Source organism: Delphinus delphis, chromosome 3 (genome assembly GCF_949987515.2).
Source record: "Delphinus delphis chromosome 3, mDelDel1.2, whole genome shotgun sequence".
NCBI classification, from domain to species: Eukaryota; Metazoa; Chordata; class Mammalia; order Artiodactyla; family Delphinidae; genus Delphinus; species Delphinus delphis.
Window position 1 is genome coordinate 142,452,956 of NC_082685.1, and position 17,591 is coordinate 142,470,546.

General features: G+C 38.3%; 2 protein-coding genes across 5 annotated transcripts in view; one reads left to right on the forward strand and one right to left on the reverse strand.

Moving 5' to 3' along the window:
• Positions 1 to 7,317, reverse strand: part of WDR70 (WD repeat domain 70) — a 308,150-nt gene extending 300,833 nt beyond the window's left edge. For 2 of the 4 annotated variants that reach the window (XM_060009572.1, XM_060009570.1), the window contains exons 1-3: positions 7,207 to 7,317; positions 7,040 to 7,105; positions 4,888 to 4,971 (exon numbers count right to left, since the gene is read on the reverse strand). In XM_060009572.1, the coding sequence (XP_059865555.1) occupies positions 4,888 to 4,971; positions 7,040 to 7,105; positions 7,207 to 7,231 (175 nt within the window). In that variant the 5' untranslated portion in view covers positions 7,232 to 7,317. Of the gene's footprint in view, positions 1 to 4,339; positions 4,522 to 4,887; positions 4,972 to 7,039; positions 7,106 to 7,192 lie in introns of those variants that run through there. The other 2 variants (XM_069540615.1, XM_060009571.1) reach the window with 2 other exon arrangements.
• Positions 7,318 to 10,479: 3,162 nt separating this feature from the next.
• NUP155 (nucleoporin 155) overlaps positions 10,480 to 17,591 on the forward strand; it is a 61,729-nt gene continuing 54,617 nt past the window's right edge. The window contains exons 1-3 of the mRNA XM_060009573.1: positions 10,480 to 10,749; positions 13,348 to 13,485; positions 15,556 to 15,652. Coding sequence (XP_059865556.1) covers positions 10,593 to 10,749; positions 13,348 to 13,485; positions 15,556 to 15,652 — 392 coding nt within the window. The 5' untranslated portion in view covers positions 10,480 to 10,592. The remainder of the gene's footprint in view (positions 10,750 to 13,347; positions 13,486 to 15,555; positions 15,653 to 17,591) is intronic.

A 17,591-nucleotide genomic window follows, 5' to 3' on the forward strand; every position in this document is an offset into this window, starting at 1 on the left:
CAAACATGGAAGATAAAACTCTCCAGGAAGAGATAAGGCATAGCTCAGGTTAATTTTTTTGTGCTCTCCACTGGGCTGGGTTAGGAGTTAACAATTCGGCCCTCTGATGCTGGAGGAGGCTGAAAACAATAAGAGAAGGATAATGCCCAAATTTAAGAGTGAGCCTGCTGGGCTCCGACCTTCATCCTGCTTCTCCAGACATTCCCTCCATTCCCTCCAGGGTGAGGGGGGATTGGAGAGTGAAGCGGGGAAGGCCACACTTGAACTGTAGGCTCAGGTCTTAGGGGCAGTTCTGACCCTAATCAGGAAACGATACTAAGGCACACGTTACTAGCCACCTACACAACAGCCACTTCTCTCTTTCTCCTTGCCAAAACCACAGTTCTCCCTAGGTAAGAAGCAACACTGTGTTTCAGGAGCTGCTGGGCCCCTCCCTGCACAGGGGGGCTGAAGTTTGATTCCAAGTCAACCATAGTGCTCTTGCAATGGCTGTTTTTGCAAATGATGTGCCACACTAATACCGGCTAATAACATGTGAGGGGAAGTCAGCTGAAGGTACATTTGAGAAAGGTTTTCTTGCTCCTAAAAAGTGTTACATGAAAGTCTCCTTTCAGCCTGTGGAGGTGGTCACCTGCATGTAACAAAATTTAGCTGACAAAATTTTGAGACATGAGGACAGTCTGCTTAGGACAAGCCAACAGTCTAAAGCTGGCAAAGCAGAAAAAAGGGGGAAAAACTTCATGTCCTTCATATCAGGACGCAGGAGACAGAACAGCCCCACTCCAGAGTTCTTGTCATAGTGCAATACTAAACCTTTCTTATTTAAGCAATTTTTTTTATTAGGTCTTCTATGACTTCTTTGAAAGTAACCATTAGCATCTTAATATCAACCTTTTTAACAAAAATAATAGCAACTAATACATGGAGCTTACTATGCTATGTAGTAGGCATTCTTTTAAGTATTTCCTGTAAATTAACTCCTTTACCGCAGATGTAGAGAATGGACTTGAGGATATGAGGGGAAAGGGTAAGTTGGGACGAAGTGAAAGAGTGGCATGGACTTATATATACTACCAAACGTAAAATAGCTAGCTAGTGGGAAGCAGCTGCATAGCACAGGGAGATCAGCTCGGTGCTCTGTGACCACCTAGAGGGGTGGTCTAGGGAGGGTGGGAGGGAGACGCAAGAGGGAGGAGATATGGGGATATATGTATATGTATAGCTGATTCACTTTGTTATAAAGCAGAAACTAACACATCATTGTAAAGCAATTATACTCCAATAAAGATGTTAAAAAAAATTAACTCCTTTAATCTTCATAACAATCCCTGAAGTAGAAACTTTTTTTCTTCACCTTTATTGGAGTATAACTGGCAAATAAAACTGTGAGGTATGTAAAGTGCACAATGTGATGATTTGGTACAAAAATACATTGTGATAGAATTCTCCCCATGGAGTCAATGAACACAACCATCACCCCACATATTTACCTTTTTTTGGGGGGGGGGGTAATAACATTTAAGTTCTACTGTCCTAGCAAATTTCAATTACACAATACAGTTTAAGTAGATACTACTATCCTCCCTTTATAGTTGACAAATCCAAGGCAGAGAAGTAACAGAGCTATTAAGCCTCAAAGCAGTGAATTGAGGCTCTACAACTGTAACTTTCCTTGATGTGACCAGACTTTCTAGAGACTGTAAAATTATCCAACGACTACCACCTACCTTATAAAACAGTGAGCCTGCCTCTCTCTCCAATGGGCCATAAAGTACAGCCCTTTATTGCTTACTTGTCACCAGACTATCTGGAAACTATGACCCACCCACTTAACTAGAGTTCCTTCCCAGGGGATGAATCCTCCAAACTATTTGCCCCATCCTGGTGAAGATCTAACTTTTTAATTTAAAATTTAACTTTTTTTTTTAACAATAGTAAGGATTTTCTATTCAGAGAGGCTTCTGCTGTCACTTGCTGCTTCATAAAAGCAAGAAGAAGAAAAAAGAAAAGACATTTTTGAGGAAAAAAAATATTTTGTTTCCTCATTGTTGACTGAGGACAAACCAAAATGAAACATAATTCAATAAACTGTAGCTCCCTGACCAAGGGGATCATTTTCACATATTTTTACTGAACGTAGGACCAAGAACACTGTAAACACTGTAAAAATGCTCCATATGTTCCCTTAACAAAAGTGAATTAACCTACCCCCCATCACCTCATTTTATTCTTCCAAGTACCTCATTTTATTGTTAACTCTCTACTCTCAGATAGTTACCAATTTTGGATAGCCATTTCTGCAAAAGCACCCCAGACGTATGCAACTCTCATTTAGGTTAAACAGCAAACTATCCAAGGACTTGCCTGGTGGCACAGTGGTTAAGAATCTGCCTGCCAATGCAGGGGACACAGGTTCGATCCCTGGTCCAGGAAAATCCCGTATGCTGTGGAGCAACTAAGCCCGGGTGCCACAACTACTGAGGCTGCGCTCTAGAGCCCACGCGCCCCAACTACTGAGCCCACGTGCCACAACTACTGCAGCCTGTGCACCTAGGGTCCCTGCTCCACAACAAGAGAAGCCACAGCAATGAGAAGCTCCCACAATGCAACCAGAGAAAGCCTGTGTGCAGCAGCCAAGACCCAATGCAGGCAAAGCATATACTTAATTAATTTTTAAAAAGTAAAAGATTAACAAAAAAATTTGAAACATTATTCCCTGACATTTTACATAACACATATTTTATTGAAGTTTTACAGTAACTCATCCTTTCTGTTAGAGCATTTAACAACCAAAATTTCACGTCCGTATACACAGACAATTAAACTTGCCATTAAAAGGGACCAAAGTTCTTATTTTCCTCAAGTCTGATGTCAAAGCCCAGGAAAAGATTCCAATACCAATCATTAAATAAAATATGCCCATATCAGAATTTGTTAACGTTTCTTTTAAGAAAAGTAAGTCAAACTTTGGATTCTTGTGTTTAGATCAGGGGTAGAAACAGCAGCCCATATCCAAGACTGTAACACTAAATCAAGAAAGTTGAACGCATTTAATTCATCCACAAATATCAATAGGAATACATGGTCTTGAGGTAATTTTTCAAAATTTTAAAAATGTAATAACTCTTTACTGGAATTCCTCTTAGGTGCTAAATGCATACATACTTCACTAAGAAAAATGACAGGAACTAAAAGTGATATTTATAACACTGCTGTTTGAAAAGTACTCTGCCCAACATCTTAATTCCTTCAAGAATCTTCTAAGAGAGATCTTATTATTATTGCCACCAAACTGATGGGGAAATTAAGGATCTGAAATTTGAAAATCCATCCAATGTCATTCATCTAGTGGAATGTGGGGTTAACCCTTAAACCTGCATCCTCCAACTCCAAAACCCAAACTCTTTACTATTCATCATGCCATTTAAAAACATTCTCCAAAGATGCAGGATTTATTTTTTTAAAGGCAGTATTGCAGTTTTAAATTCAATTCAATCTTCACAAATATATATTGAGAACCTATCTATCTTGGAAGGCATGGTCCTAGGGACTATAAAACTTAGGTAGGAGAATAAGACAATCCCTATTCAAAGCATTTTGTATCACACACTGAAAGAGGTAAATACAAGAAAGTTATACTGTAACAGTGTAAGTGTTCACTAAAACATTTAAAAATTAAGTGTATAACACATTCGTGTATGCTGCAGATAGCATGTGTTTACATATTGTTTGATAATATTAAATTATTTAATATTTTTAGGTGTAGTAAGAGTATTTTGGTTAAGATCTTTCCAAATCCTTCTCTCTTAAAGACATACTAAAATATTTATGGGTGAGATAATGTACCTAGGATTTGTGTCAAAGTAATCTAAGAGGAGAAGTAAATGGAACTAACACTGGCCATGAACTGTTACAGTAGTTAAATCTGTGTGATAGGTATACGGGAGTTCATTACTATGTTACACTGAACGTAGAAATGAAAGTGTTTTTTAAAAAAATACATACTATATGTAGATAGCTGTCTTTTCACCACACATACACAACAAAAAGTGTTATTCTTCCAAAAACCAAAAACATTTCATATCAAGTGCGCTTCCCAAATATGAGATATTACTGCTACATAATTTATCATTTTAAAACCAACAATGACAAGTGCTGGAATAACATTCACTTAAATTTTTCCAGGAGTCCTGTCTCTGGCTTCTAGCCCTTTCTGCTCTATCAGGTTACATCTATCCTTTCTCTAGTGTAAGAATGATCTGAATCAGATCTAAAGAAAGCAGTAGAGGAGTCAGTCTCCTTCTAAGACCCTGAGGTGGTATCTAGAATTGCTAACCACCTGGTATCAAACCACACAGTCTGGAAGTTAAGGCCTTCATTAAATGTCTGATACAACTTATTAATGCAGAGATTCAACAGCAGCAGCCACATTCACTGTTTGTCTCAATTTTCTATACTGTCTGGGTCAACGGTCAGTGGTGTACACAGCTCTGAGAGCCACCTCTCGCCCAGCCTTCCAAATACTGGTTCCGCTGTAAGCAGGAAAGAAAAAAATGAAATGAGAATCAGATAGAGGGGGGGAGAAGAGGTAATAAAGAAACCACTACTCTGATTCTTATAAATTAATTTTGAATCCTTGTTTGTTCATACCTCACACTACTAAAAGATTTTAGCTCTCAGACCTTCTTATCCTGTTTAGATGCAACTTTGATCGTGTTTAAAAAAACAAAGACAAAAAGGCGTCTGCTTCCAAAGGAACCAGCACATATGGTCTTTTAACAATTTTGAAATTTTTTTCAGTCTTATAATTTTATAACTGGTAGGACACTGGTGTAAGCTGGATCCAGTATTTAATCCTATAAAAGAGCAAGTAACTGAACTTCTTACCCAGTGTTTTCCGACTTCTTTCCACTGCTGTTCTTCGAGTTTGTTCAAACATTGCTTCCAAATCAAATGTGCGAGCTTTTTTCCCTAAAACAGAAATAAGTAGCAGACTATGATTTTCCTGAACTAAGTTGGCCAAACTTTACGTACTAAATAAATACTTACTGACTGACGAATAACCACTTAAGTCTACCTAATTTATAGTAGGGCTACAAAATAACCATAAAATATCAATGAAGAAAGAGTTTACTTTCCAGGGAATTTTTAATTACAATCTCATCGCTAAATAACATTAACCAGCCAACTTTCCCATCCTCCTGTAATTCATCTAAACCCTACTCCTTGAAACTAAAACACTGGTGTGCTAGGCAGAATAGAGAATATTCATATCCTAATCCCTGAAACCTGAGAATATATTACATTACAGGGTAAAAGGGACTCTGCAGATTAATTAAGGTTATGGACTTAAAAACCGGGAGATTATACTGGCCAGCGCAATCTAATCATAGGAGCCCTTACATGCAAAGATGCAGAATTGATATAGCAGAAGTCAGAGAGACCTGAAACTTGACAAGAGCTGCAGTTCCCTTGAAGATGAAGGGGGCAAGAAGACAAGTGATGCAGGTATCTAAAAGAGCTAAGAAACTCCCACCAGACAGCCAATAAGGAAATAAGGAAACCACAAGGAACTGACATTCTGACAACCTGAATCTGCTTGGAAACAATGCTGTATTTGCTTTTACTGACTTTTTTTTTTAAATAATAATACCTATTCTATGTTTGTTTGCCAGAATATGATAAAAATGGCTTTCTTACACACTACTGACTTTGTTATAAACTGAAACCACCTTTCTGAACAGCATTATGACAATATATATCAAGAAGCTTTAAAAGCTATATGCCCAATTTTTTGTTACTTTTTAATATCTGTATTTTTTATCAAAGTAGTCCCTTTTAGAAATCTACCCTATGGAAATATGCATAAAACTCCTTTTACAAAAGGAGATAAAAGAATTATTTATAAAAATGTTTATTTATTACTGATAAAAGTTAGAAACTATGTGGGATAAAGTTAAAAATATTACAAATTATAGCATTTCTATCTACTATTCAACCATTAAAAATCATGTTTTGGAAAAGCATTTTATAATATGGGAAAATCCTCAAACTATTAAGAATTAAACAATTTCTATATAATTAAGAATATAAAACTGTACATATATACGATCTTACAACAGGAGAAACTGGAAAACAAACTAACTTTTAAGTCTTCATTTCTAGAACATGAAATTATGAATGATTTTACTTTCTTCCTTCTTATTTATTGGGTTCTTTATATTTTCCTGCTATTTACATGTGCTCCCTTTGAAATTGGGGAGAAAGCTATTTAAAAGAACTGAAACAAAAATAAGTACCAAAATACTACAGAAGTATACAGTACTTTTGTAGCCATGACCACCTAGAAGTAAATATGTTTTGTGGCTCAAGACGTTACCAGAATAAATGAATGTATGAATGAACAAAAGAGAGACTGAAATGAAGATTCTGGAGTAGAAAAACTGGAATCAAAAAAGACTAACCTACAAGGAACTACTGTATAGCACAGGGAACTATACTCAATATTTTGTAATAACCTAAAAGGAAAAAGAATATACATATATAAGTGAATATATATAACTGAATCACTGTGCTGTACACCTAAAACTAACATGACATTATAAATCAACTATTACTTAATAAAATAAAAGATTTACTATTAGAACATCACCTAATGGCCCATTTGTTGCCAAAAGGGCCACCTTATTACAGACCACAGTCAGTGGTTAGCGCTCAGTCTCAGGACGCAATGAGACAACTCCCTCCATCAACCAACACCCTCCACCGCGTGGGTCACAAAGCAATCTTTCTTTCTCACTAGCCTTCTCATAAGTGTCACCTGAGCTGGTCCCAAGAGATAGGCAGCAGTTAGAAAACGGATGGGGAAGACTGTGTCTAAAAATTGCAAGATAAACACATTAGAGCTAAAGTAATGAGAACTTGGCACTGCGGAAACACAGGTGACAAACACAGGTGACACCTCGGGCCCCCCTCCCAACCTGCGGCTCTTAAAATCTCTGCAAAATGAAACGGGACCATGCCTAGGGCAGTCACTCACCGAACCCCGTGAAGCCCATGGTGACCGCCAGCTGCGGGTCCGGTCCTGATGCGTCTGAGCCTGTCACTGGGACAAGAGAAAAGAGAAAAGGCCTTGTTAGTGCGGAGCCCCCAGCGCCGTCGGCCCTGCCCGCCCTACCCCGCCGGCGCTCGCCTCACTGAACCCACCGCCGCTGGGTCCGGGGCGCTCCATGGTCTGCCACCCGCCACAGAACCAGCAACACCCACAGCCCAAACAGCTGCTGAAGAGTAGCAGCAAACCAGGCAGGAAGTATCGCCTCCGAGCGTCAGCCTCGCCGCCAAGGCCAAGAGCGGCGCCTTCCGCGAAGGGACAGAGGCCTCCTAAGCAGCGCCGCCCTAGCGGGCTGGCGGAGTATAAGCGCCACAGAAGCTGGCTTCAGATTGAACCCACGGGAAGGGGAATATTATCTGCAGTTTCTGTAACACTTTTTACTTTGTAAGAGGCGTTTAACGGGACTTCTCTGGTGGTGCAGCGGTTAAGAATCCGTCTACCAACTCAGGGGACATCAGTTTGAGCCCTAGTCTGGGAAGACCCCACATGCCGCAGGGCAACTAAGCCCTTATGCCACAGCTACTGAGCCTGCTCTGTAGAGTCCACTGAGCCACAACTACTGAGTCCACACGCCACACCTACTGAAGCCCACGTACCTACAGCCCGTGCTTCAAAACAAGAGAAGCCACTGCCATGAGCAGACTGCGCACTGCAACGAAGAATAGTCCCCACTCGCTGCAACCAGAAAAGGTCCGCGCACAGCAACGAAGACCCAATGCAGCCCCCCCCCAAAAAAAAGGCGCGTTTACTGGCAAGGTGACACTTAATCCTCAGAATTCTAAAGATGGTTTCAAATTCCACGTCACAACTAACCATTAAGAGACTACCATTTGTTAAGTTTTGGTATGCTGTCAGAGAATATTCACAAGTGTCTAAAAAGATTATTAAAATACTCCCTTTTCCAGCTACATAACTCTGTGAGGGCTCCTTTTCTTCGTGTACTTCAACTAAACAAGTAACAACAAGAGATATGAAATCTGGTTATCTCTTATTTAGCCAAACATTTAAGAGATCTGCAAAAATGTAAAATAACAGCATTCTTCCAATGGTTTAGTTTTAGATACTATGGCGATTTTTCATAAAATATGTGTTATTTATATTAACGAGGATTAGGCTTATTCTTTTAAATAAGTTATTTTTTAAATTTCTCATTTTTATGAGATATTAGCAATTATTAACAAAAATAAACCTGTGAAATAAAATTCATATTTTGTCGCAAGACAAGAAAAATTCAAACACAAAAACATTTCTCTGCCTTTTGACCTCCTCTCTCCTCTCTACTGTGCACTGTGTATATGCATTTTGTATCAACCAAACCTCCTCCATTAGCGGAAATACCTGCTCAACCATAAAGAGCAACATTCTCCTAGCATCAACAAGACAACTCCCTAAAAGATAACGTTCCTTCTTGATCTTGAAAGTGGCCAAGATGATGGTTAGATCTGGATTGTGTAAACTGTCAGTAATACATCATTTAATGTACAGCCCTCTGTTTCGAAAAACTTGTATAACTGTGTTTTGACTTCTAATGAGCGGAACAGTCCTTAGAGCTTTCTGAGATGCTGTTTCGGGTTATAATCCTCAGCTTGGCACAAATAAAATTTTCCATTTCTTTTTTAGATCGACTGATTAACTTTTTATCAACAATCCACACAAAAACCAAACCTCTTTGGACTCCTTAATAATTTTTAAAGGTATCAAAAGTTTTAGAACCTTTATTCTTGAGATGTCTTCAGCAAAATTTTCACATAAAGGGCTGGATGGTAAATATCGGAGGCTTTGAGTCCATGTGGTCTGTGTACCAACTATTCAACTCAACAGTTGCAGCTGAAAAGCAGCCATTGCAATATGTAAATGAATGGAGGGTCTTGGACTTAGATCCTTGGAAATGCTGTTGCTGTGTGCAGGACTATTAGACCAGTATTGTTAGATATCCAATTTGTAGAGTTGAAAACTTTCTATTGTACTTTTTTTGTCTCAAATTAAAAACAAACCAACCCTGTGACAGACTGTCAGTTTTCAATCTGTAGTCTACCAAATAAAAGAAAACTGACAACTGGTGACCCCTCTGCCTATTAATCTACCAGTAATACAAATCTAATTTTTCTTGGTATACTTGCTATGAAGTCTTAAATTATATGTATAGATCTGTAATATCACAGTATTTTTAATATTCAGAAATTTAGTCAACCCTTTATTTGAGGCAGTAAAAAGTAATTCAAATAGCAAAAGACCAATTCAGAGCAATTCAGCTATTGATTTGCTAAACTATGAATATAATCGGATGTAACTTAGGTGAGACTCTAAATAAGGACTAATTCTAAGTATTCTAAATAAGGACTGCTCTTTGAAGACTATTGCTTTGTTTTAACCACTCCAGCTGCCTTCTGCATGAAATGAAGCCCATCCTGCCTCTCCTCACTCATTTCTCTTACCCTTTTACTGCAGTTAATACATACCCCATATACAAAATATGGTGATGCACTCTGGTTTTTTTTGCCTGTGTGTCCCTGCATAAAGCACCTTGAGAAGAGGAATGTTGTTTCAGTTTGATATTCCCTGCACAGGTACAATGTCTGACACAAATTCAGAATTCAGTTGCTGTAGAAGATGATATATTAGGTGGCCTACTCTATACCAGTCCCTCTACTATGCGCTGGGGATGAAGTAGTGAATTAGAACCACCTGCTTCCCCTCTGAAATGGGAAATAAAGCAAGGCATCAGGTCCCTGTACGCTGTGAAGATTCCATAAACATAATTTTTCACAGTAACGTCCCACAAAGTCAAATGGTAACGATACTGAAATAGAAAACCTTATGAATTTTAATTTACACCGAAGCCCATATTTCTAGTGAAATTTTGGTTTATATGTAAACTTTTTTTAACAAACAGCTACCAACTCCTATCCACTCTCAGAAGACAAGTTATTTGCAGCACCAAATTGACACGCATACTCAAAATAGTTGCTGTTGCAGGTTTCCGATCCCCGAGGCACTCAGATCCAAGCGCGCGCCTAACCCACCAGAACCCGAGCAGCCTGCGCTGCCCCCGCACTAACCGGCTCGCACTTACCCGGACCCCGCTCCCTCCTGCTCCCCACCCCTACCAACCCCGTCCCATCCCTCCCCTTCCCCAGTCCCTCCCCTTTCCCCTTCCTCCCTCCTTCTCTCCCTTCCTCCACTCCCACCACCGATTTCCCCCTCCCGCCCAGAACAACCAGCCTGCCCACTTCGAAGCACCTCCCGCTCACTAGCTCCACCCCCAACGTCCAGCCCCCTCTAACAGCTTCCTCTTCCCAGCGCCGAAAAGCTGGCTTCATAGTCCCCACCCTATGAACCGGAAGTACGTCATGCGCTGGCGCCGGGGCACTTGTTTGGCGCGCGCGCCCTAAGCTTTGGGGCTGAGCTAGCGTCTTGGGATTTCTCTTATTTCTCCTTGCTTTTTGCCTTTCTCCGGTCGCTGTTGTCTCCGATTTTCGATATGCCGTCTTCTTTGCTGGGCTCGGCAATGCCGGCGTCCACGTCGGCCGCAGCCCTGCAGGAAGCTTTGGAAAATGCGGGGCGGCTCATCGACCGTCAGTTACAAGAAGACCGCATGTACCCGGACCTTTCCGATCTGCTCATGGTGTCTGCCCCAAGTGAGTGATCGTTGCCAAGTTGGTGACTGTTTCTCATCCCAAAGGACTCTCGTCTGACTCCCTAAATAGATCCTTATCCGCAGGGTGAATCGGCGAAGATATCCTGAGATCTGGGACGCTGTTTGCTGCATTTTGAAGGGCGGAAAAGAGCCCATTTTCAATGTTTTTCCTTCTCTCACTTTCTTCATTACAGGCACCTCAGGGGATAGGAATGAGGAGCAAGCCCCCATTTGAAGCAGAAAGAGGCAAAGTTTCCAGCCTTAATGAGCTTCTCATTGCCTCCAAGTGTGTATCGCTAAGACCAGATGAGAAGGATCACCTGATCCAATTCTCATCCTTGTTAATACCTCATATTAATGTTGGAGTAAAATTGAAGAGCATACGAAGTTAATTTGGAAATTTACTATGTTCGCTCAGAGATATGCTTTATTATGTATGGAGTTAGTGTAATATGAAGTCCTGAAAGATGTTAAAAAGAACTACCAGCGGAATGAAGGGAAATCAGCACTGATGATGGGTGAACACGGAGGGTAAAGCAGATTTTTGTGCCAACAAAGAGAGGTGTCCGTAAAATATTCTGTTTATCTGTTTTAAATTAAGGCCAGGCTCCTCAAGGCATATAGAATCACACAAGTTGCTAGAAAAAAAGTGACCCCCTTTGTGAGGTGGAAATTGGAGAAGAGTAAATAAGATAAAAACAAGATTTTTGGTAAGCAAGAACCAAGATAATCTAACCAGGTTAATCTGCAATGTAAACCTAAAAGACAGCTTTGACGATTTATAAAAAGTCATTAATTGACTTATAATCAGAGAAAAGACAGAAACAAAGCGAAGAGTATTTACTCCTGGCAGCTACTTACCAGTGGGCTTGTCTTAAAAGAACTGAGTGGCCTGTTAGCAACTCTCATCCTGAATAGCGCTCTTCCCTTTGTACTCCTTATTTCTGAAAGCAAGGTGTACAAACAGTCCATACATTCTGGTCTTCTCATCATATCTGACCCCAGTCCAACCTATCCACCTTTACACACATCTACCTCTTCAGCCAAATTTCCTTTCCCTCTTCCATCCTATTCTCGACCTCCTTGTTTCAGTTATGCCGAATTTAACAGGTTTCCCATAAGAACCCCCTCTTCAGGATTTCATTTTACATGTACTCTTCATCATTTCTAGAATGTTCTTCTTTGCTTGACAAGCTATTCTTCCAGACTCCATTAAATACCACTTTCTCTGTGAAGGCTTTCTCAACCAGAAATAACTCTGGTGAGGTTTATATCCTCACCAGAATTATTAATTCCATCCTTTGTGTTCCTACTGTAGTTGAACATGTGTAATGTTCTATTAAAATTATGTTTTAAGAGTAAATGGAATGTCTGGGATTTGCTTCAAAAAATACATTAGGGAAAAAGTGGATAGTGACTGACATATATGAAACATGACTGGGCATGTTACTGGTAATTTTTGAAGCTGGATACTCAATACATAGGGATTGATTGCATTTGTTCTCTAGTTGTATAAATTTTAAAAATTTTCATAATACATTTAAAAATTTGTTTTATATGTCAGTTTCCCCCAACATCTTTGTACTTTAGAGAGGCTGAAAAGGTGCCTGAGTAAATAATAATAGTAAATAGTCAGAACTAAAACACCTTGCTCAGGACTAGGAAGGACAGGCTGAATAGACCAGCCTGCTCTTGTCCTTAGTGTCTGGGCTTTAGAGGAAGAGAAGGTTGCCAGTTGAGAGCAGTTTATAGAGTAGTCTGATTCTCTCCCACTCCTCCCCCCAATAAAATATTGCTTTTGTGGAATTACAGGCATACCTCATTTTATTGTGGTTTGTTTTATTGCGCTTTGCAGATACTGTTTTTTTTAACAGTAGATTGGTGGCACCCCTGCCTTGTCAGGTGACAGAATTTTTTAGTAATATTTTTAAAATTAAGGTGTGTACATTGTTTTTTTAGACATAATGCTGTTGCACACTTAGATGTCAGTATAGTGTAAACATAACTTTTACATGCATCGGAAAACCAAAATATTTATGTGACTCGCTTCTGGGCATGTTCATTTTATTGCAGTGGTCTGGAACCAAACCCACAACGTCTCTGAGGTTGCCTTTATTTGTATATTGGTCTGAGGGTGGGGGGTGGATACATAATGGGAAAAAGCATGGATTGTTTTAATCTTTAAATTTTTAAGTGGGAAAGGAAATGCTGTTTTTTCCCCAGTCAGTATTTTGTTTGTCCACAGTTGTTTTTATCTGAGAATAACAAAGCTGTTTTATAATATTTTTCCCATTTCAGATTAGTAAAATAATAGGAAAACACTATAAATTATTGAACTAAACATTTCTTTTCTTATGGAGAAAGTCTTTGTGAAAGATAACCTTCTGTTCAGTGTTGAAACCAGTAATTGCACCCCATCTTAACATTGGAATTTATCAGGCCTCCTTTATGTCAGATCAGAACTACTTTATTCTCTCTATACCTTTAGAACCAGATGCACAATTTTTTTTGTAGCTTGCAATACTTCTGTATGCCCATTTGACGTCCAATACATTATTATTTTAAATAAATGCTTTTTATTTTATTTTATTTTTTGTAGATAATCCCACTGTTTCTGGCATGTCAGATATGGATTATCCTCTACAAGGACCTGGTTTGCTGTCAGTACCCAACCTGCCAGAGATCAGTTCCATTCGAAGAGTTCCTCTCCCACCTGAACTTGTTGAACAGTTTGGACGTATCCTATTACTTTGTATTTAACTCTTTAAAAAATTTAAAAATTGGTAATCTCATTATTATAATTCTAGTTTTGTGTTTAATTAGCACATTGTGTATAAGTTCATATAAGGTTTTATTTAAAATACATTTTAAGTATGTGGGTAGTTTGCCATGTGCCTAGAAAATTTCATGTAAAATTGAGTGTTGAAAATTGAGTCACATTTTAATTGTTTGGGGACATTGAGGAGAGTAAATTGTTTATAAGCAACTCTGCATTTTTGAATGATATATGGCAAGGCATTACTTTCCAATTAAGTGCTATACAGGGAGTTTTTTACTACCACTCTTTTTCAATTCAAAGACCCATGATTTTTGTTTTTATTTTTTCCTGTATGTTAACATTTTAGAACTGGGAACTGGCTCTGAAAATGTTTAAAATAAAACTGCAAGGTATTTTCTCCTGGAAATACCCCCCCAAAAGTTTTTGGTGTGTTTTTACACTTACTGGTGTCTTAGAATTGAAGTTTATAATTTATTGTATTTCTAAGAATTACAGTAAGAATCTGTATCTAAAGGTATAAGAAACTGAAGTATTGATACTAATGCCATCTTCATAGACTGAGAAGTTAGAGGAGTTTTCTTATCCTCTAAAAATAAGATTTTATTTGTTTTTCTTACAGTGTGGCATACCCTATAAAAGGACTATATTTATAGTTCTTTGCTAGGAAGCTTTTATAAAAATCAGTCTGTAACTCATAATAAAGACATCAAGATGCTATATAAAAATTTAATCTGACTTTTAAAAGTATGTTAATCTGTTCAGAGTAAAGGGCTTCATATTTCAATACAGTGTGATTTAGAAAACAAAGAAATGAAAAATTAGGGAAAATGCTTGTAAAATAAATAGGAAAACTAGTAAAATCTAATCTATATTTTCATTGTTTCTCTGAGACTTTGTAAAATAGTGTTATTAAATAAATAATACACCTTATCATATACTCTACCTTTGCTTAGTTTCTTAATATTCTTTAATTCTCTGGTAATACTATACTATCTACAAGAGATATTTCTTTAATTTGGAAATTATTTTGTTTTCACAATTGTTTCGTTATCTTATAATTACGTAAATAATTCTTTGTCTATTTTTCATTTTATACGAGGCTTGTAGATTGTCACCTGGCTGTGACTTTAGCGTGCCGACTGTTTTTGTTTTTTGTTTTTTTATAAATTTCTTTACTTTTATTTTTGGCTGCGTTCGGTCTTTGTTGCTGAGTGCAGGCTTTCTCTGCTTGTGGTGAGCGGGGGCTTCTCTTGTTGCAGAGCATGGGCTCTAGACTTGCAGGCTTCAGTAGTTGTGGCGCATAGGCCTCGTTGCTCCATGGCATGTGGGATCTTCCTGGACCAGGGATCGAACCCGTGTCCCCTGCATTGGCAGGCGGATTCTTAATCACTGCACCACCAGGGAAGTCCCTGTTTTTTGGTTTTTTTTAATCACTCTTTTATACCATTGGAAAAACTGGTCCAGTGAAATAGTTTATACTGTTAAAGTCCAATGGTATTACTCAGAATCAATACTTTTTTAAGTTAGTAATGGCAAAAACATTACATTTGTTATTTAGAGTACATTTTAAATGGTCAGATAGCTTTATTTAGAAGTTATAATAAATATTTCTGTCATACACTATGGCTTTCATTAAACTCATTGGAAATAAAGATAATTCATTTGCTCTTTTGATTGAAGAGTGAATAAGTCATGATTTTTTAATCATACATTTTATTTTATTTTATTTTACTTATTTATTTATTGCGGTACGCGGGCCTCTCACTGTTGTGGCCTCTCCCGTTGCGGAGCACAGGCTCCGGACGCGCGCAGGCTCAGCGGCCATGGCTCACGGGCCTAGTCGCTCCATGGCATGTGCAATCTTCCCGGACCGGGGCACGAACCCGTATCCCCTGCATTGGCAGGCGGACTCTCAACCACTGCGCCACCAGGGAAGCCCTAATCATACATTTTAAATCAAAATCTTTTGAAACAAGTTTAAGAAAAATGAGATTGAAATCTTTCTACCTTACATCCACACTACCTCAGATATGCAGTGTAACTGCATGATGGGCGTGTTCCCTGCTATCAGTAGAGCTTGGCTCACAATTGACAGTGACATATTCATGTGGAACTACGAAGATGGGTATGTATTTATGACTGGTTTGCTTTAGCATAATTAGAATTTAAATTATCTTTATTACAACTAGTATTCTACTCATTAAAAGCTGCCTGGTTTATCTTTCATTCTTCTAACATCCGGGTCAGTGCTTCTCAGTATACATACCAACCTGGGGATGGGGTTAAAATGTGGATTATGTTTTAGTCATTAAGGCTCAGGAGTCTGCGTTTGTAACAAGCTCCCAGGTGATGCTGGGGATCTGGGTACCACTCTGAGTAGCAGCAGTCTTATTTCCCAAACTCCTATAATAATGATAGTCTAGCAGTAATTCTTTGAGGGATGGTTTGAGATTTTTAAAGACCTCTGTTTTCCCTGCATATCATGGAGTGGGAGGGTGTTAGTTTATTGAAGTATCTTAACAGTTTTGTTGTTATTCTGTGGGCTTGACCTTGTGTAAATTAAATGTGTATAAAAGAGTCTGAGTGAAGGCCCAAGGCATTCTTGCTTAAATAAAGTTTATTGATGTGATGATCTTACTCTTGGCTATTTGGAGAAAAATTTTACCTTCCAGTTCTCCATCATATTATCTTTAGGTGAGGGGTGAGATAACCAGAGGAAGATCCATATTAAGATGTAACTCTTGCTCCTGAGTAGTTAACATACTTGTTAGAAACATACAGTGTCATTGAATCAGAATTGACACTATATGAGAACTTGTAGCTTAAACCATTTTTGTTTGCTGTTCTTTTTTAATTAGAAATTTTCCTAGCTATTTTTATTGTTGAAATGGTATATAGTCATAATAATAGTGATATAAGGTTGTGATTGTTCTTCATGTATCATGAACGTTGCCCCAGTTTGTTATATTACACATAACATATTCATTTTTATACTAAAGAGTAGAACCTGTTCATTTAGGCATTGATCTCTTCAAGAAAACCTAATGCAAGAAAATTACAAAATAGATAAATGTGAGAATAATTTCGTTGAAAAGGGTTTTCACTTTAATGAAATTTTTATATTTCCATTGACTTCTAACTTATTCATTTAAAAACCACATTGAGCTTATCATGTATCACTTTTTGTGCTTGAACAGTACTGAATAAACAGTCCCTGCCCACATGGAAAGTGTGGTTCAACCTTATTGTGTGTTCAAACTAAACTCATTTAAAGAAAAATTATTTGAACATTGTCTATTGAAAAAATCAAGGCACAGGTACTGGATATAAATCTTTACTTCCTAAATTCAATTCTATAAAAACCTTAGCCTTCATTTCAGTTATTCTGATAGCTTTCTATTATAAATCCCAGTTCCATCTGGATGATACAAACGTAATGTTGTTCAGTTCACTTTTCTCGAATCCCCAGCTCTCCCAATATTGTTCTTAGTTCTGGGGGCTGTGTCAGTTGTTGAAGGAGCCTGTGTAATTCCACAGCATTGGGAAAATGGGGAAACCTGGCCCCACGTAGGTTGCCATGTAGGTGTTTTCTGTCCACTTGTGTGGCCCTTTGCAGGACAACCAGTTTTCCTCAAAGTCTGGATCATTTTTTTTTTTCTTGGTATTTAGCCTGCTTGCTGTTCTCTGAGCTTATTGGATCTAGGTTTGAAGTCTTTGTTATTTTTGAAAAATTTTCAACCATTGTCTTATTAAAGTATTTGTGCTTTCCTGTTCTCTTCCTTTCTTTTCTGAGATTTGTTATACTTTTGTTAGGCTGCTTGATGTTTTCCAACAAATTTTGGATGCTCTGTTTGGACGCTCCATTCTTTTTTCTCTTTTTATTTCAATTTGGACAATTTCTATTGACCTTTAACTTCATGTTTACTGATTCTTTCGTCAAGTCTACTGAAAAGTCCATATAAGATATTCTTTGTGCTGTGCTTTTTATTTCTAACATTTTCACTGGCTTATTTCTAATTATTTTCATTGCTCTGCTGAAATGCCTTACCTGTTTATACATATTG